General features: G+C 40.6%; 1 protein-coding gene across 2 annotated transcripts in view; it reads left to right on the forward strand.

Moving 5' to 3' along the window:
* Positions 1-10,526: 10,526 nt before the first annotated feature.
* Positions 10,527-20,718, forward strand: part of PRRX2 (paired related homeobox 2) — a 66,830-nt gene continuing 56,638 nt past the window's right edge. For both annotated transcript variants that reach the window (XM_074293833.1, XM_074293834.1), the window contains exon 1: positions 10,527-11,122. In XM_074293833.1, coding sequence (XP_074149934.1) covers positions 10,834-11,122 — 289 coding nt within the window. In that variant the 5' untranslated portion in view covers positions 10,527-10,833. The remainder of the gene's footprint in view (positions 11,123-20,718) is intronic.

Raw genomic sequence — 20,718 nt, forward strand, 5'->3', positions numbered from 1 at the left:
CAAGAAATTCCACAGCATAGTATAATTTTTAAAAAGATAATTGCACATGAAATTGCAATCTATTATGTACAACTTGCAATTTATTTTAAATGTTTAATAGTTGCTATGTAAATTTCTTTTTTTTCTTCCCTCCTCCAGTAGACATAAATAGGTAAGTGGGGGGGGGGGGGTATAAAATCATTCTATACAAATTTCCAGTCATCAGCTCTGTCTCTGGATTCATTCATATGTCCTTTATAGTTAATTTGTTATAATAGACAAAATGACATGCTCAAAATCATTCTTTGCCCCCTTCTTTTTTTTTTTTTTTTTTTTTTTGGAAAGGGAACTTGCCCAGAGTCACACAGCTCGGAACTATTAAATGTCTGAGTCCAAACTTGAACTCAGATCTCCAGGACTGGTGCTCTATCCACTTAGCCATCTAGCTGCCCCCCGCAAATCATTCTTAAAACCATACTGTTATTGTGTACAGTGTCCTCTTGGTTCTGCTCATTTAGCTCTTCTTTATTTCATGCAGGTCTTTCCATGTTTTTCTAAGATCAATGAGCTCATCATCTCTTATAGCACAGTAATATTCCATCACAAACATATGCCACAATTATTTTTAAATATTTTGATTTTTAGATGTTTTCTCTCCTGCCTGCTCTTCCTCCTTCCTTGAGAAGGCAAGCAATTTAATATCATTGAGGTCATGCCAAACATATTTCTATGTTAGCAAGGCTATAATTGTTGCAGTTTCATGTGCAATCATCTTTTTTGTTAAGCTGTTGTGGAAATGCTTGTTTTATGCCAAAAATTTAAAATAAAATATTTTAAAAGAAATGCACATGTTGATTTTAACAAAGTAACAAAACTTTTTTGTTTCCTTTTGCTTCTTCTGATCTTTTTAATTTTTTTCAGATTTTGTAATTTTTCTTTTCATGCTTAGTCTCTATTAACTTCACAAGTATCTCATAAGAACTATAGTGCTTATTTTATATTATACAACATGGTACCATATAGTATTTAATTAGGCACATTGTCTCAAAAGGCTTAAAACTGAACTAACCCAGTGGGGATGCCCTATATCCAGCTGTTTCTTATGGGTACATCTGGCCAAGAATGTAAGTTTCTTGAGAGCACAGACCAGAATATATATATTAACACATTGTTGGGGACTTCTTGAGTATGAATTCTATGCATGTATATGTATAAATACATATATACACGTGCATATATACATATCCATATATAAACATATCTACATACATATACATTATTGTACTCCTGCTGAATACAAGACAAACATTTGCTGACTTATCAATACATGAAAATGACATACTGGATCCCTTTGCACGCTGCCCCCCACACACATACACATTCCTCCATTTCATTTTTCCATTCCAGTAACACTATGTATAAGGGTCTGAATTCCTTCTATGACATCAACCTCAAAAGTCAAGATGTCCTGGAAACATTCCTGACTTTCCTTTAATAACCCATTTTAGTAATAATAGCTCCCATTTATATGTCTCTTTATGATCCACATACATCTGTCACTCCTGGATTTCACTAAATTTTAAAACCTCTGTTTTATTTTCAGTTCTGTAAACTTTCTCATCTGGTATCGGTGGAAGGAAAAGAGGGAAAATGGAAAGTAGCAATGAAATATCTACTAAAATAATAGGGCTATCTTAGCAGCCTCAAATTTTAATGATCTTCTGGGATTGAAAAATAAATGCTCCCGTTTGTTGGATTTGAAATCTCTACAAGGGCTATTAGCACCATATCAAATACATTACGGTTTGCCAAACATTTATTAAGTACCTGCAGCATGCAGAACACTGGGCTAGGTTGAGAGGATAATGCAGTTTAGATAAGACACTGTTCCTGTTCTCATGGAACTCCAGGGCATCTGGATGACTCAGTGGATATTGTGCCGGGTCTGGAGTCAGACAGATTCCTCTTCCTGAGTTCAAATCCAACCTGACATTTCCTAGCTGTGGGACCCTAGGCAGTCACTTCACTCTGTTTGCCTCAGTTTCCTCATCTATAAAGTATACTAGAGAAGGAAGTGGCAAACCACTCTAAAATCTTTGCCAAGAAACCCCAAAAGGGCTTCATGAAGAGGCAGACACAAGGAACAACAATAAAAGTATATTAGATACAATACACTTAAGAATAAGTGACGGGCATAAAACAAGGGCTATGTGAGGTGTAATGTAAAGTAATGTAAGGAAATAAAGAAGACTTTCTGGAGGACTTAACATTTAAATTGGATTTTAAAGGAAGTTCACAGGTGAAGTCGGGGAAAGATTACATTTCCTCATAGGAAGCAATGTAAATAAAAATATGAAGGTAGCAAGTAGGAATATTTGGGTGAGTTTAGGAAACAGAGGGAAAGTATAGGTTTCCTGGAGAGTGAACAAAGCCTACACAGGTAGGATGTTGATGAGTTGTGGAGGATTGTGAGTGCCAGAATATCCCTTTTATTAGGACCAAGCTTGCACCTGCCAACTCTGCAAAGCTCTCTAGCACCCGATTAGGCATGAACCTTACTCTCAGAAAGCTATGGACAAAGGGGGGGGCACACGATTAAGGATTTTTTGGCGTGTGTGAGAAATGTGGGCTGTGATGTGGGTAGTTTGGCAACAAGCAAACATGGCTTGGCACTGTGTTAAGTACAGGGGATACAAATACAGTGTGTGGGTGAGAGGGTGAGTCAGAGTGTATGAAAAGGTGCCCAAGAGGGAACATGGTGACAGTTCAGAAATTCAGAAGTAAAGCCCAGAGACTAATAAAACATGACCAACCTGAATCCATCCCCCAAATGGGAGCCCAAAACAGAGGGGCTCCCCAAAAGGAAATGGGAACCAGAATGGTGGAAGACTGTTTCGGGATGAGAATGAGCTTCATCTCCTTGCAGGTGAGAAAGAACATCATTTACTTACTTGTGCCTCTGCTGAGCAGCTGAGTCCTGCCTCTCAGTCAGCCTCTCCAAACCTGGCTCCCCGGCAGGGGTGGAATAGGACTGAGCAGCCACGACAAGTAGCAAGCCCCTGTAATGTTTGCAGCTTGATATGATATGTATAAAACTTCACAATCTATTAGAGTAACTGCAAGACATGACTGAGTCATATCTCTCTGACAGTGTTTATGACTCCCCCGATGGTCTGGTAATGGACACAGACTGCAGCCGACTTCCCTGTCCATAGCTCTTGTTCAACCATATTCTCCACAAGATGCAGCTTTGTGCCCAAGGAGGCCCAGTGAGCAAGATGGCCAGACCAGCTTTCACGTTTTTCCAAGAATGAAGCAGGAAAAGGAGCCAAGTACAGGGAGCCTGGGGTTTCCCTTTCTAAGAAAGGGGATTGACTAGTTACAAAAGACTCAGCAAATAGCTAAGATGATTAAAAAGAGGGCCCTAATGAAAACACTGGGAAGATCAGAATTAGTACTTTGGGTTAGGTTCACTATCTGTCTGACAAATGAACAGTTAGGAATTTGTTAACCAAATGAATAAGTAGATGGATAAAGGAATGAGTGAGTGAGTGAGTGAAAAAAATCTCTTCTCGCTCACTTCTAAATCCTCTGCAATGACTTCCATCCTCATCTTTCAACAGAAATGACTCCATTTTAATGGAGTAAATTTTAATTTTCATATTTAATTGTCTCAATCTTCATCTTTCTTAATTTCATCTTTACCTTTTGACATTGTAGATCATCCTATTTTTTCATTATCATCATCATCATCACAATAATAACTAGCTTTTGCATAGTTCCTACCATGTGCTATGTACTTTAAAAAACTGTCTCATTCAATCCTCACAACAATCCAGAAAGGTAGCAGTTTGTTGTTATTATTCAGTCATTTCAGTTGTGTTTGATTCTTTGTGACCCCCCACTTGGGGTTTTCTTGGCAAAGATACTCAAGTGTTTTAACATTCCCTTCTCCAGCTCATTTTACAGGTGAGTAAACAAGGTAAATCAGGTCACACAACTACTAATATCTGAAGTAAGATTCGAACTCAGCCAGTCAAACCCCAGTACTCTTATGCATTATGCTTATGCATCAAGCCACATTATCCTCAGTACATATCTGGACCATTTTGATAACATTCTGTTTGGTATCCCTGCTCCAGCTCTATCCTCATTCTGATAAGTCTTCCATTCAGCTGTCAAAGGAAGCCTTGTAAAGCACAGGGCTGACTATGCTATTCCCCTCCTCAACAAAATCCCAAGCCTTCCCGTGGTGTGGAAAACAGGTGATCTAGAACAATAAGACATGGGGATCTAGACCACAAAGCCATGGAAGTCAAGACATCTGGAACACCAAAATGTGGCAAACAACCTAGGCCACGAGACCACAGAGGATGAGACAACTGGAATGCCAGGCCACAGAAGGCAAGGCATCTAGACCTCCAGGACACAGAAGTTGAGATATCTGGAACACCAAAACATAGCAAACAATCTACACCATGAGTCCACGGAAGGTGAGACCACTGGAACACCAGGCCACGGGAGGTGAGACCACTGGAACACTAAAATGAGGCAAACAATTAAGACCACAAAACCATGGAAGGCAAGACCACTGGAACACCAGGCCACAGGAGACAAGACCACAGGAACACCAAAACATGGCAAACAATCTAGACCATGAGACCACGGAAGGCGAGGCCACTGGCTGCAGGTGCTCTGAGATCTTTGCCTCTGGTTTTCCTGACCCAGTCTGGAAGGTAGCTTCATACTTCCTCCATCCCCCAACCAGGGAACTTCTGATGATGCAAGTGCCTTCCTTCATTTTGCTGGAGTCCTCACTGATCTGCCCTAGCTGTTCCTAATTCCCACTGGGAAATCAATGTATTTCTGTACAAGCTTTTCGAGAGAAGGAATAAATACATTTCACTTGTTTAACCCCTGGTTTCCTCTTCTATAAATCTGGACTACAAATACTTACATTCTCTTCATTGAGTGTTTATAAGGAATGAGCTTTCAAAATCTTAAAACCTTTGGTAAGTCAAAGTTGTGATAAGTATCTGCTGAACTTAAGAACTGAGAGATGCATATATATAAATAACCCAGATAAAATAAGATCCTTGCCCTCATAGAGTTTGAATTCTAGTAGGATGACCTTTAAGCTACCTAAGAAAAGATCTTGCATCTATTTTGTATATATCTCCCCTGATAGATTAGATTGTAAGCTTTTGAGGGTAAGGACTATTTCATTTTTGTGATTTCTTTTTTTTTTTTTTTTTTTTTATCCCTAGCACCTAGCACAGTGCTTGGAACATATTAATAAATACCTGATTGAACAATTGATTGATTGATTGATTGATTTCACCTGCAAGATTCTGCAAAACTATTTGATTCAGCTTTTAGGAAAGGAAGGAAATAGTCACTAGAATTAGGGGGAAGACACATGTAAAATGAATATGCATTCTTTGATTACATGGTCCCTAAAGATCTTTTGCTCCATTGTAAGTTTCCCGAGGAGAGGGAGAATTTTTTCTCTAAACTTTTTACATCATGTATGAATTAATTGGGTTAGTAATACATTCTTGCTTTTGTTCAGTATTTAAAACATTCAAACATTCAGTTTGATCCATGAAAGAGTTCTACCCAGGGATCACCTTCCCCCGCACCTCCCCCCTCCCAATTCCCACTCCCCCTCCACATCCCCATTTGACTAGTCAGGGATTTCACTTAGCTGATTGATCAACATTGTCCTGATAAGAACCTGTCACTAGAGTGCTATAACACTGCTTAATCTGCTTCCAAAAAAGATGGGCAACTAAGAGGTTCTTGACTACAGGTGCACAGTACATTGAAGCAGTTCACTCAGTAATCTTTGACCTGAGGGATACCTGGTATTGAATCCCTAACTAATCTAAGTCACTTATGCCTCCATATGGGTGCATTAGAGTTCAAGATAGATGGAGTATGAGAGAATTCGGTTATGGCTAAACAAAAGAACCTTACAACTTCATATGAGCCTAACTTCTTAGAATCACAGATTGGTGGCTAGGAAGACCTCAGGGGTCATCTTCTAGAGACCAACTCCCATTTTACAGATGACAATACTGAGGCTCTGAAATGTGGAGTGATTACAAAGGACCAAATTCCACAGAAAGCAAGCAACATAGTCAAGATTCATATATAAGTCTCTGATTCATTGGGACTCCAAGATAGTCATTACTTTTGTAATCAAAAACCTAAATTAGAGATAACAAAAAAAGGCATCTCCAACACCTAGCACAACGATCTTGACAGTGGTTACTTGCTAAATGTTTTACGAATTTAATCAAAGCACAGGACCAATCCTAATCTTAACCATAGGTGTTATTTTAGAAGATGTACTAAAGAAATTAAGGTCCCTGCCCACTTGAGGTTCACGTGAGTTTCCCTTTCAGGAAAATTACTAAGTTTTAGTGAGAGAGAGAGAGAGAGAGAGAGAGAGAGAGAGAGAGAGAGAGAGAGAGAGAGAGAGAGAGAGAGAGAGAGAGAGAGAGAGAGAGAGAGAGAGAGAGGAAAAATAAGGACTGAGAGTGGAGAGGAAAAATTTGTGAGAGGAGAAAAGTTTAAATTCTTAAGGTTGACTCATCTGCCCTCAGGCCTGACTTGCAAACTCCTTCAAGGGTCATTCAACTTTCCACCAGCATTTATTAAACACTTACTATATAAAAACAAAAGGGAAATAATCCAATTCAATCCAATCCACATTTATTAAGTGCCTATTTTGCATCTGGCATGGAGTATTTTTTTTTTCCTCAATGGTAGTTTATTTTCAACATTCATTTTTATAAAATTTTGTATTCCAAATTTTTTCTCCCTCCCTCCCTTATCTCCCCTCTCTGGAAGATGCCAATCTGATATAGGTTATTCATGGACAATCATGTTATGCAAGAAAAATCAGATCAAAAGAGAAAAAAACACAAAAAAGAAAAAGCAAACAAACAATTGAAAATATTATGCTTCAATTCATATTCAGTTACCATAGTTCTCTCTCTGGATGCAATTGGCCTTTTCCATACTAAATGATTACAATTGTCTTGAATCACCACATTGCAGAGAAGAGCTAAGTCATCATAGTTGACTATCCCATAATCTTGCCAATACTGTGTTCAATGTTCGCTTGGTTCTGCTCACTTCATTCAGCATCAGTTCATATAAGTCTTTCCAGGCTTTTCTGAAATCAGCCTGCTCATCATTTCTTATAAAATAATAACATTCCATCACACACACACACACACACACACACAATTTATTCACCCATTCCCTAATTGATGGGCACAATTTTCCCCACATCCCCTCCAACATTTATTATTATCTTTTCCTGTCGTTTTAGCCATTCTGAGAGGTATAACCTCAGAATTGTCTTAATTTGACACTGAAAATTATTGTTATTTGTCCTTTTTCAAAGAGGACCAAAAATATCAGGTGATGTTTTGACTCATACATGAATTGGACTTAAGTAAGGCAGATTGCCTTTCTCTCTTCCAGAATCATCTAAGTCCAGTAGCAAAACAAAAGTCAAGGCCACTGAGAGTGTATTCCAAACATGAGGGAAAGCCTTTGCATTGGCTTAGTGTCAGGATTGCCATGTCCAAGTACAGAGAAGAGCTAGAGGGAGAATACACAGGGGGTGGAGAGCAATGTCAAATCGATCTGAGAAGGTAAAAATCACTCAATGAAAGGCTTTAAATGCAAAAGAAATTTGTATTTTACCCTGACTTCAAGATCCCTTAGAACAGGGGACTCATTTGACATTCTTGGTGACATAGGACTTTTACCACTCAGAAGTTTTGTTCAAAAGTTTTCAATGGTTCCCTCTTGTTTCTAGAATAAACCACAAACTCCTCATCCTCATGTGTAAGGTCCTTCACAATCCACTTTACCTTTCCAGCCTTGTTTCACAGTGCTTGTCTTCACGTATTCCATATTCCAGCCACACTGGTCTACTTTGTGTTCCCAGAACAGCATCCCATCTCTAAACATTGGCACAAGCCAAGCTCCTGCCTGGAATGCACTCCTTTCTCATCTAGCTCTCTCAGAATCCTCATCTTTATTTAAGTGTCAACACTTTCCTTGAAGACCTGCATGATCCCTCCCTTAATCCCAAATTAATAATGCTCTGTAGGAATTGGGTCTTCAGTGTCCTGCATAATGACTAGCACATAGAAATTTCATGAATATGTGTTGAATTAAATCTAATCGTAGAATTTAGATTTTAAAGGGAGTTTAAGCATTATCTAATCCAACCTCCTTCCTTTGCGAATAAGGAAACTAAAGTTTAGAGAGTCACTATAACACTTATAACAAGTAGGAGAGCTGGCATTCAAACTCAGGCTTAGACTCCAAATTCTAGGCTGTCCCTATTTTTCAGGCTGCCTGATGATAGGGTAAAGAATCCATCCTCTCTGGCCATGTAATATAGAATCATAGATAGTGTAAAGATACCTAATCCAATTTCTTAATTTTATAGAGGAGGAAACAGAAGCCATCTTGGAGATGTGAGACAGTTTAATCAAGATCACACAGGAAGTAACTAGCCAACTTGGGTCTTCAGACTGCAAAATCCAGGATTTTACAAGTTGTACCAGGAATCATGAAAAATCTGGGTTTGACTCTTGCCTCTGACATTTACTGGTTGTATTTCTTGCATATATTATTTAGATTTTTCTCAGCCTCAGTATTCTCCTCTGTAAAATGGAGATTAAAAATACTTGTAATTCCATACCAATTTCACAGGTTGTTGCAAACTTTAAAGACCCTGATAAATATCAACTGTTGTTATTAAAATTGTCTGTCTCTCACTGACTTCATTCTTCATTACTTAAGATGCTATTTTCAAGGAAGGGAAATCTTTATTGCCCCTGGGGCTTTGTCCAGAAACTCATAGTTCATTTGTTTGTGGTTGTGACAAAGAGAAAAGGGGGTCTACTTTAATTAGTTTGGGGTTGTTCTTTTAAAAGAAAACAAAAAAGTTCATGCAACTCCATACAGATTCAGTTGAATCAGCAGTTGAGATTATTATGAAAGAGTAACTTTAAAAAAAACTATAATTTTAAAACAAGCACACACAAATGTTTCCTTAATTATAAAAAATTAAATCTCCCAATGAATTGTTATTATTAAAGTTATGGTACAATAAATTGAAATAGTAAAAGATCATCTGTACACTTTATTTATAGCAATGTTATCTGCAAAGGAGAAAAAACTGGAAACAACCTAAGTATCCAGGGGTTGGAGTTTTGTCTAAACAAACTGTGCAGGAGATATTACGCTATCATTGAAAATGGTGACTAGGATGATCACAAAGCAACATGTAAAAATGCACAAGTTAATGTAAGTTTAAGGTAAAGGAATCCACACTAAAACAATAAGTGCACTGACAATTGTAAAAATATATGTGTTTATACATGTGAATGGACAAAGATAAGGCGGAGGGTTACTGAAAGAGTAACGCATAAGTTATGTAGTTACTAATAAGTTATTCTTATTTTAAAGTTTTTATTGCCCATTATTTTGAATATATCTTCTAATTTTTTCTTGTTCTGCATATTTATTTATAATATGGAAAAGAATGGTGGCCAAACATTTGTTAAAAAAAAAAAAAAAAGTCTCATGGTGCTTTCCCTCTTGTTTTTGAGCAATGTGGAACACAGTTAAAACTGTTCCAACCACATAGCAATCATAAACCCTAATCCCATTTTTAAAGTTTATCTCCACTTTCTTTAAAAAAAAAAAAAAAAAAAAAAAAAAAAAAAAAAAAAAGTTTAAAAGGAAAACTTTTTTTTTCCTTTCCTGGTTTCCATTAGGGAAGTTCCTTGAACTGTCCCTGGGGATGGGTTTTTGACTGTGGTATGGGGCACAATTATCTCATTAAAATCAGAGAGCTAGGCTTGCCCACTGGAGATGACCTTGATTCAAGGCTGGGCAGGCAGTGGGGATTTTGAAGCTTCTGGAGCCATTCCATTTCAGAGTAGGGTCTTGAACTGGTGTGGTGGTAGAGGAAATGTTGGAAAGACAGTATTGCGGAGGATGAAAAAGAAGAGTATGGAGCTTTCTGCCCTTAACGGTCTTCATCAGTTCCCCACTTGCAGAGGAATTTGTAGATGGGAAGGAAAGGAAAAAACACCCACCCCCCAATCCACCCACTACTACTATCCATTGCAGTCTTCTAACTAGAAGGAAATACAGTCTCTGACACTTGTTGATAGAAGTTCCTAACTTTCCCAACCACTGTTAGCTTTAATAAACTGGCAGAAGTGTGTGTGTGTGTGTGTGTGTGTGTGTGTGTGTGTGTGTGTGTGTGTGTGTGTGTGTGTGTGTTGAGGGTGGTGAAGAAAAAAAAAAAAAAAACAATTACTCCTTTCCTCCTCCAACACCCCCAATTCCCAAAGCTTCTTTTTATGCCTTTGGGTTTAAACTCCCCTATTTTGACTCCACGCCCACCCCAACCCCCATCGCCCCTCCACAAGCAGGATAAGGAGAGAGGACTAGACGGAAGAAGAGGAGGAGGAGGAGGAGGAGGAGGAGGAGGAGGAGGCAGCGAAAGGAAGGAGGGAGAGGCGAAGGAAAGAAGTTCCCTTCAAGAAGGGGCGTGTGGAAAGAGGAGATTGTGTTTTTTAACAACTTCAGGGAGAAAGCGAAGGAGAAAGAGGAGGAAAGGGAGCAAAAGTTTGTTTTCGCACAGAGACAGCACGAGGCGGAACAAAAGTTAGAAAAAGTGAGGGGGGTGCAGTGGGGCAGAGTTGGGGGCGAGGTTTTTAAAAAGTGTATTTCAGAGAGAGGCTCCGGGTGGCCGCAGCTCCTTGGTCGCGAGGCTCGGAGGCTTGCCCGCCCTCCGGGGGCATGGACAGCCCCAGCGCCCCGGCCGCTGCCCCCGCAGCCACCTCCGGCGCCTTCGGCATGGATAAGGCGTTCGGGCCGCAGCAGCCCCTGGGCGGCCGCCTCCTGGAGCCCGGGGACTGCGCCCAGGCCAGGAAGAACTTCAGCGTCAGCCACCTCCTAGACCTGGAGGAGGTAGCGGCCGCGGGCAGAAACGGAGGTCGCGAGCCCCGGACCGAGCCCCGGGACTGCAGCCGGGGGCTGCAGGAGCCGTCCGGGGGGAGCAGCGGCAGCGAGGCGGCGCCCCAGGACAGTAAGTGACCCCGGGACTTGGCGGGAGGAAAGAGGTCGGGAGCCGCAGAAGAGAGGGGGATCCTCCCCACCCGCCGCCCCGCCACCCAAATGAAGTCATTAGGAAACCCTTCATCCTGGGTAGGGGCGGAGGGCAGCAGCTCACTAATGAGGACCGAGGACGTCTAATGGGAAACACTTAATTCTAATGAGTACCAGAAGGCTGAGGATGCCTCCAGCCCGGACTAGGTTTCAGCCCCGTATCCCCCACCCCTATCCCCACCATCCCGTGCCAGTAGGGATCCGGGATGGGTCGAAAGGGAACTCGAGAGTCGTCGAAAGGGGACCCCGAGAGTCATTCAGCTAAGAGCAAGTATTCTGGCTGGTGGGCACCCCTCACTTTGTTCACTCTGCCCTCTCCCTAAACCAGGACTGCCGAGATGCCGGGGCCTCTATAAGGATTTGGAAAGGGATGTCAGAGCATTAGTGGGTGCTAGAGATGAAATAGCAGTGAAAGCAACACCCTTGTGAACAGAATGAGTCAGTCCATGGAAGGGACTTTGCAGTCTAGGCAGAAAGTTTCGTGTTTTGTTTTGTTTTGTTTTTTTCTTTAAAAAAAAAAAAAATATGAAACTTCCTAGACAAGACGGGGGAGTCGGAGGGAATGTTGGCATGAGGGGAATCTTAGTGGGAAAAGCTCTAGACCCTGTGTCTGGAGACATGGGTACTTGACTGACTCTGACACCACTCTGTGATTTTTGGCAAGTCCTTTTAGCTCTCTGATCCTCAGTTTCTTCATCTGTAAAATGGAGGTGCTAATACCTGTACTATCTACTTTGTAGAGTTCTTTTAAGGAAAATGTCTGGTGGGCCGATAAAATAAAGGAGTTGGACTAGGTGATCTCTAAGGTCTTTCTAACGCTAAAAGTTTATTATCTTAACACACTATATACGTGTGGGTTGTTTTTTATTACTGCTTCTCAAAAGGGGATGGGGATGATTAACTTTTGCATGGCTTACTGGTTGGAGCTAAGGACCATCTTTCACACACACACACCCCCAACTTTCCCCTAAAGGATGGGCTTATTTATGTATTTCGGTGGGGAATTGTTGTGTTTGGATGTTTGGAGAACTAATCAAATTGTCTAGAAAGACTAGTGAGCAATTTGGGTGGCACAGAGATGGCAGCCCAGAACCTGGAATCAAGTAGAAGATCCACGTCCCAGTCCTACCACAGGTGTTTACTGTGATCCTAGGTAATTCATCCTTTTTCAGCCTTAGTGTGCCCATCTGTAAAATGGAAATAGTAACATCTACTTTCTAGGGTAATTGTGAAGTCAAATGAGATAACTTGAAAGGTGCTTTGCACACCGTAATGTGCTATATAAATACTAGCCACTTGCATGTAGCTTCTAAGCACTAAGACTCCCTTACTCATAACCACAGTCTAGAAAACTTTTACACATTTCCATGCCCTCTGATAGGAGGCCCTAGACAAACTTTACAGAGCAGTCATGTCTCCCTGGAAGCTTAGATGTAGCAGAGAAAAGGGGTGGAGAGAGGATTCAAATTCCTAAAGAGTTCATAAAGAACTCCTATTCCCCTTCAGATTTATATTCCAAGTTGTTTCCAGGACACCTATTCTGCAGTTGTTAAAGAAGGGAGGAAGATGATCTAAAGATGTATGAGCACCTCCTCAAGTTGTGTAAGGGAAATTAAAGGAGATTTGGGAGAAGCAGAGGTAACGGAAGGCTTGTGAACACTCTGGAGGTGCCCCTTCCCCTGAGCAAGGAATGTCGTTCCTCAGGGTGCTACACTGCTCCTAGGGCTGCCCAGTGACTACCCACTCAGCGAATGTAGGAGACAAGTCACTCACTCCACTCTCCTATCATTAGCCTCTCCATGTAAAGGCTATATTCATATTTCACAGCATCATTGCTGCCAGTAAATTAGGACAGCACAGCATCTGTAAAATGACTAATAAGTTCCCTAGTCGGAGGGAAGCCACAGCTCTCTTCTTCCAGGATCAGACTCCCAGGAGCTTTAGGGGTTTCATATTGGGTGATGGTTTGGCCTTTTTTTTTTTTTTCTTTGCTTTGTTTTGCTTTTAGAAAGACATGGCCACAGAAAACTTATGCTTAGCCTTCATATAAGGTCAGGCTGGAAACGGGGATCAAAAAGTGCCTCTGTAATTAATGGCAAAGCTGTGGCCATGCCTAATCTCTCTGTGAAGAGAAAGAGCCCCATTTGGCCAAGTCTTCCTCCCTCCAGAGTGCTTTTGGCAGTCGGGTTTGTTATTTCTAATGAATCAAAGGTGAAGCAAACTGTCTCCTTTACCCTCTCTGTCTCCCCCAGTCAGAGGAAACAACTGGAAAAGTGACTTTCCATAGAAAGAAAGAGAGGCCTTTTTTTTTCCCTCTCCAAAAGGAACTGAGAAGAGGGAATTTAGGGAGCCAGGCTCTAGAACGGTTAGATTTAATCAAATTATCTTCCTGGGGCACCAGGGAGTAAGTCCCCAACTGGGGGCAGACAGAAAAGCCAGCCAGCTTCCCTATTACTTACAAACCCAAGAAATTCCAGTATATTGAAAACATCCAGGGAAAATAATAATAATGATAATAATAATAACTAATGTTTATATGGTAACTGCTATGTGCCAGTCTCTGCTTGGCTCTTTACATATATTATTATCTCTGGAACTGCTCATCACTAGCACTGGGAGAAAGCAGTGAGAAGATGATTAAATAGTATAATTTGAATAATAAAATAATCTCCAAAAAGATGCCTCAAAAATCCACGAAGTGCTATGGACAGAGTGGGTGTGAGTACCATTCATTTATCTGACAAACATTTTTAAGTGCCTCCAGAATGAAAGACAGGTGTGCAAGGTTCTGGAAACAGCATCACTTCCCTATGACTTTACTAGGGCTACTAGTGAAATGGGGGAGGGATGGAAAAGGATGGAAGACCTTAGGAGGCATAGAGAGAAAAAAAGTCAAGGAATTTAACTGATTTGGGAGAGAATTATTCTATTTTTAGAAAGTCATGGCCAGAAAGACTTCTTGCCTGGAAAAAAAGGTGGTCTCCATTAGCATAGTCACGGCCCAGCATGGTGGTAGACAGAAGAAACGCATTACTACTCCTGGCTCAGTATTTCCCAGGAGACAAGTGAAGACATCATTACTCTAGTCAAGGCAAGAGACAGAAGGTTAGGAGAAAGGCCCCGAAAGCCATTGACTGTCCGTGGAAGTCTAGGTTTCTGGGCATCTGGATCCCATGTGCATCAGCCCAGCCACTTCTCAGGGAGCGCAGCAGCAAAAGTGTCCAATTCAAATCACACCGATGGCATCCCCCCAACAAAGCAAAGATGCTTACTCCACTTGTTGTGTCTTAAGCTGAAGAAGGTTTTGGAGAATAAGAGAGGACTACTGATCCAAGAATAGCTCTCCTTTTTCACTTCTACACCTCAGTTTCCTTATCTGTAAAAGAAGTGAAGGCCTCTTACGACTCTGAACTCTGGACCTGAGGTCAGAAAACTACAATCTTCAAGCCAAATCTGGCCCACCACTGGTTCTTGTACAACCCCCAGGTTAAAAATGTTTTTTTTTTTTAATTTTAAATAAAAATTTATTGTTTTTAAGATATGAAAACCATTTTTGGCTCATAGGCTATACAAAAACCTCAGCCATAGTCTGTTGATCCTTATTCTAGACCAGGAATTCTTAACCTTTTGGGGGGTCATGGACTCTATTGACATTCTGTTGAAGCCTATAGATCCCTTCTCAGAATAATGTTTTTAAATGCAGAAAACAAAATACTTAAGATTACAAGGGGAAACAATGACCTTGGGGTAGTTACAAAAATATTTTTTAAGAACAAGTTTACAGACCCTTGGTTAAAAACTTCTCTAGGGCTATGATCTTATAATACCTCAAAATATGGGGGTAGGGTGGAGAAAGTAATTTCTTTCTGTGATTTTTCTTTTCAGTCCCAAACTAAATATACCATTAACCATTGCTCCCCCTTCTCTGAGACCATTATCTATGACATAGCAGATCTTGAATAATATTCAGGGTAATATTAAGTTGCCCAGGCAGGCACCAGGCAGATCTCCAAGATTCCGTTTCCAGCCAACTTTGGCCACATGTTCTAACTTCCTTCTGCCCATTGGCCTTGGAAATGCACTGCCTTCTCTCAAAGGAGGCCAACATGTTTGTAAGTTAGTTTCCCCGAAGCATCAGGGAGCTATTTTCTAGAGCTGGAGAAAGAAAGTGGGGGTAGTGAATAGAGGAGGAGAGAATAGGATATACTGGAAAGTGAAGTAATGGATATCTTTTCAACAAAGCAAGCTGAATCATTACTTGAAGAGGAGGAAGGAAAGAGAGATTGAGAGAAAGAGAAAAGAGAAAGAGAGGGAACGTGAGGGAGATAAAGGGAGAGATTGAGGGGGAAGAGAGAGGGAGAAAGAGAAAGTAAGAGGTAAGGAGACACGCAGGTGAGAGAGAGGAAGGAAGGAAGGAAGGAAGGAAGGAAGGAAGGAAGGAAGGAAGGAAGGAAGGAAGGAAGGAAGGAAGGAAGGAAGGAAGGAAGGAAGGAAGGAAGGAAGGAAGGAGAAGAGACAGAGGGAGAGGAAAAGAGATTGAGAGAAAGAGAAGGGAAGAGAGAGATGGAAGGAGAAAGAAGAAGGGAGGGAAATAGAGGGAGAGATTGAGAGGAGGAAGAGAAAGGAGGAGAAAGAAAGAGAGAGGGAAATAGACAAGAAAGAAAGGAGAGAGAGATTTCTGCAAGCCACAAGGTGGACATGGTTTGTTTCTGGCGGGTGATTTTCCCAGACACAGGCACCCCCTCCCTGCTTTCAGAGAGATAGCAGGGAAAGGCAGCGGCTTCTTCAGTGAGTCAGAGCAAGCCAGGGGCTCGGATTCCTCCCAAATCAAACTCTGAGGTCTGAGCTAGGGCGCTAAGATATGCCAAGCACGTTGAGAAAATAAACCCTTGGGTTGCTGCCTTCGCAATGAGTTACAACAAAAGAGACCATATTAATAACTTTTTTTTTTTTTTTTTTTTTAAGATTCCCTCCTGTGGGCAGGGCAGAAACTAGTAACGTGGATGCTACAAAAATAAACAAAGGCAAGAGTGAAAGGTTAAAACTTTTTGGCTAAAATGAAACTTCCTCTTGCCTTTTTTCTAAATTTTCTGTTCCTGTACTCAAAAAAACCTCTAAGGCTAAAAAATTATTCTTTTCCCTAGGATTGTCAGAGGTTTGGGAGGGAAATAAAACCCACCAACCTCCACTTATTTTCCATTAATTCGGGACATGATTATTGAAAGAAATGAGAGAAAATGAAAATCAAAAGAGCCCACAAACAATGTGAGACTGGCATTTTGACCGTAGTGATCATTTTATAAGTTCAGGGTTTCAATCCAACTCACTAAAAAGTAAAAGGAAGTGTCGATGAGGAAAAATCCACTTGTGAATTGGGTCCTAGTCTTAGAGAAAGAAAAGAAAACCTGAAATCTCCTTTTGTCTTTTCAGTGGATGTCACATGTGACCACTTATTGGCAGGAAACTTCCAAAGTAACTTTCATTTTAAATTCTCCTCTCCTACCTCTTATTTTCGGTTGATACTGAGGGCAAAATCCATCCGGCATCTGCTGTAAGCTATCAGCTACAATAGAAGAAGTAAGAATCTGGAGAGAAGGTAGAAGAGGTTCGAGAAACAAAGGGATATCTACTTATCTGAAGCACTTTTTAAAAAAAATCAATTCAGTTTTAAAAATTTAACATTTAATGCTTTTTTATTTTTTACATCATACTCATTTCTCCATAAAGATCCCCTTTCCTCACTCCAGCTGGAACATTCTGTTGTAACATAAAAATAATTAAGAAAAAAGCCCGATTCTGTGAGGACTTCTGTGATTTCATCCTTTTATTCTTAAAGGACCATGACATCAGGAAGTTGACTCCATGACATGCAAGTGGGTTGGATTTAAGTGAGGAAAGGCTATGCAGAATCACCAGCCTCACTTTCCTCTCTGGAGCCATCTGGGTCCAGGGCCCACATTAGATTAAGACGACTGGAATTGGCCCTAGATCATTTCTGATAGTGTATACAACACTATGGCCAATGTTCTCCCACTTCGATGTTATGCCATTTGCTAGGATTATTGTTGGGTTTTTCCTTTTCACCTCCCACTTCCCAACCTCCCACTTCACAATGCCTGTAGCAAAAAAGGTCATGGACCCCTACCAGAAAAATCTCAAAATAGAGGCAGTGTGTTTTGTCAGAGGCTTAATTTTTTTTAAGACCTAGTATATGATAGATATTCATAACCCTTCTGTTCTGAAGCTTAAATGTCATCACCACCCCCAATCTTACCAGTGTAGCAATGGGTTAGTGACCCATACTGGACAGCTCTACACAAACTTGCTGGGATAAACAGGCAGTAACACGGTTTCAGCCATCTGCCTTTTGGTGGCTCATTTAACCTCATGTTTATGGATAGCTTCTGAGTAATGTTAACTCATTGGCTGAAAGGGTGTTTTCTATTTTATTTTATTTTATTGTTTAATGTATTGTAGCTTAGATGCAGCATCTGGTTTTCAGTGAGAGCTTGCTTCCCTACCCAATTTAACACTTGAGTGAAGCTAACAAGCACCCAATAGAACCTGGGAGTCACAGTACTCGGTGCTCAGTGTGTGCCATATACACCCTCCCAGAAATCATTTGGGTCAGCTGCCTCAGAGGATTAGCTGAATCTCAAAAAATCATTGTGTTGTAATTACAGGAACTCAATCATCTGAATGTATCCTTGTCCCCTTCGGGGGATGTGCCATAGGCTGAATGTATAATACAGAGAGGAAACCTATAAGGGATTGATGCCCCATCTAAAAATTTGAGAACTGATGTTAAGTGAAAGGGGAATATATGTGTTCAAAGTGGGGCAACAGAGAAGCAGTTTTTCCTGGAAGTTTGGATGACTAGATTTATAAATGCTAACTGCATTGGATTAAAAAAACTGATTTTGTTCTCATGCAAACAATTCAATGTTTAACCAAGTGGCCCAAGGTGATTGTGCAGATTTCCCAGTGGATCTCTATTCTTAACAGCCTTTTGTAACATGATCTAGTTTTGAATGGAGCAAGGCAGCAAATATTTTTGAGTACCTACTGCATGTCCAATCCTGTGCCAAACTATGGCATTATAAAGGGGATTCTATTTGATATAAGAACCGTTTACTGGCGTTCCTTGGTTCCGAAGTCACAGAAATATGCAACAGATAGCAGTCCTGCTTTACATAAGGATGTAAGTTCCTTGAAGGTTTTTGTCTTTGTTGCTGGATCTAGCACAATGATTTTTACATGGTAGGTGCTTAATAAATGTTGGACTGAAATGAATAGATGAGACTTCCACTGTTGAAACTGGAAAAAGACAATGTATCACCAAGAGATGAATTGTAATATAGAGGCTGGATGTTTTGTAGGATTTTGGAATAGAGAGCCCATAGGGTAAACAGGGAGAAAAAAGCTTCAAGATGTGACTATTGAGATGAGAGTTAAAGAATTTGGATTGGACAAGGAAAGAAAAGGCTGCAAGCATGGCTTGGGGGAGAATGAACACCTGGGGCAGAAGAGATTTTTCTAGAATACAGGGTTTGTTCAAGGAATTAGAGCCCTAGTGATAGGAAGAATTTGTTCTTCCTTATGAAGGGTTTTGAATAGAGATTTGGACTTGCTCTGAAAGGCTCTTTGGAGGAGCCAATTCCAGAGAGAGGGCCATGCACTAGTTATGAATGTTGCACTAGTCAGTCTACATTTGGAATACCTTACCTAGAAGAGACACTAAAAAGCTGGGGAACACCTAGAGAAGGTCAGCTAGAATAAGTAGACTTGAAGCCATGTCATTTGAGGATCAGTTGAAGAAGCCAGGGATTAGTCTGGAGAAGATGATAGGCTTGAGTGAATCATGATTCTAAACTATCAGAGATGCTGTCAGGTAGAAGAATCAGACTTGTTCAACTTGATCCTTGACAGAAGAAAAGAACCAGTGACTGGAATTGAGCTCTCTGTCATTAGAGGCCTTCAAGAGGAAGCTGATTGACCTACTTGTTAGAGATATTAGAGAAGAGATTGGACTGGACTAGATAGATTACCTGCAAAATTTAAAGTAACATATAAATGCTAGGTATTATTAATATGGAAAGAATGTTGGCTTTGGAAGGCCTGGGTTTAAGTACAAGCCCTGTCCCTCATTACCTGTGACCTTGGAAAGTCATAGAAACTATCTGAATCTCAATTTCATCATCTGTAAAATGAAAAAATGAAAAAAAATTATTCTTTCCATCCTTCTTTCTTTCCTCCCTCCCTCCCTTCCTTCTTTCATTCCTTCCTTCCTTTCTTCCTCAAAGACCTTTCTTCTGTGTCTATATCAATAAACTAATTTCTTCTTTTCTATTCCCATCATCCACAGATTACCATATTCCTCCTAAGCAGAAAGGAGGTAGGACCAAGCAAGTTTCTTGTACTTATAATCTTGGTAGGTGTTGATATGGGGATTCATAGAAATATCAGAGTAGGGACTAAAGCTAAAGGTTCCCTCTACCCCAGTCCCCTTGTTCTATCTCATACACAGCAAATTCTGAATTGGGATCTCAAGTGAGAAACCATATAGCAATGACAGAGAGAAAAATGAGATCTCTGAGTTAGGAAATCAAGGCAATTAATTCCCTGGATAACCTTTCCCAAATTGCTTCAGCCCTTCTCTCTCAGTTTTTAAACGATAGTGAGATCTGGACTATATATTTTCCATAATTTCTTTCAGTCTGAATGTTTTATGATTCCATTCTGCCCTTGTCATTCCCTTGTCTTCCTCTTGTATGGAATGTAAGTCTACACACACACACACACACACACACACACACACACACACACACACACTTTTAGCATGTAAACTGCTTGAGAGTAGGGATTGTTTCATTCTTTGTATTCCTAGTGCCTAGCAATGCTTGACACATAGTAGGCACTCAATAAGTTCTTGTTAGTTGACTGATTGGAAATATACTTAGATGCCCTCTAGAAGAAAATTACACAGATGTTTTCTCCTTTCTTCCCCTGAGGTTCTTAAAGGTACAGAATATCAGGATCTTGGGGAGCTGAAAGGGTCTGTGGAAGATATCTACTCTGACCCTTATTATCTTACTAAGAATCCCTTGTTGATACACATGAATAAATTTAGAGAGAACACCCAGAGAACAAGGATGGGCTAAATACTAATAATGAGTAGATGAGATTACCTATTTGGATTAGGTAGGGGCCAAGGGTTAAGTGCCTTTTGTGAGGTGGTGAATAGGGGAGGGCTGGGGGAGTTTCCTGTTTAGACAGTGTGGTAGGAGAAAGTCATCTACTTTTTTAGTGAGAGGAGGTAGAGGAGAAGGGGAAGAAAAGAGGATCTGATAAACTAGGGAAGGGAAAATGTGACATGGGGTTTGACTTGTAAGCCCAGCAGTTTTAACGGAAAAAGAGATCAAAGAATCCTATATAGACATCCCAGGGGAAATGGAACCAAGCCCTGTTGCTCTGGTAAAGAGCAGAAGACTGACTGGACTGAAAATGGAAAGGACT

Source organism: Sminthopsis crassicaudata, chromosome 2, assembly GCF_048593235.1.
Source record: "Sminthopsis crassicaudata isolate SCR6 chromosome 2, ASM4859323v1, whole genome shotgun sequence".
NCBI classification, from domain to species: domain Eukaryota; kingdom Metazoa; phylum Chordata; class Mammalia; order Dasyuromorphia; family Dasyuridae; genus Sminthopsis; species Sminthopsis crassicaudata.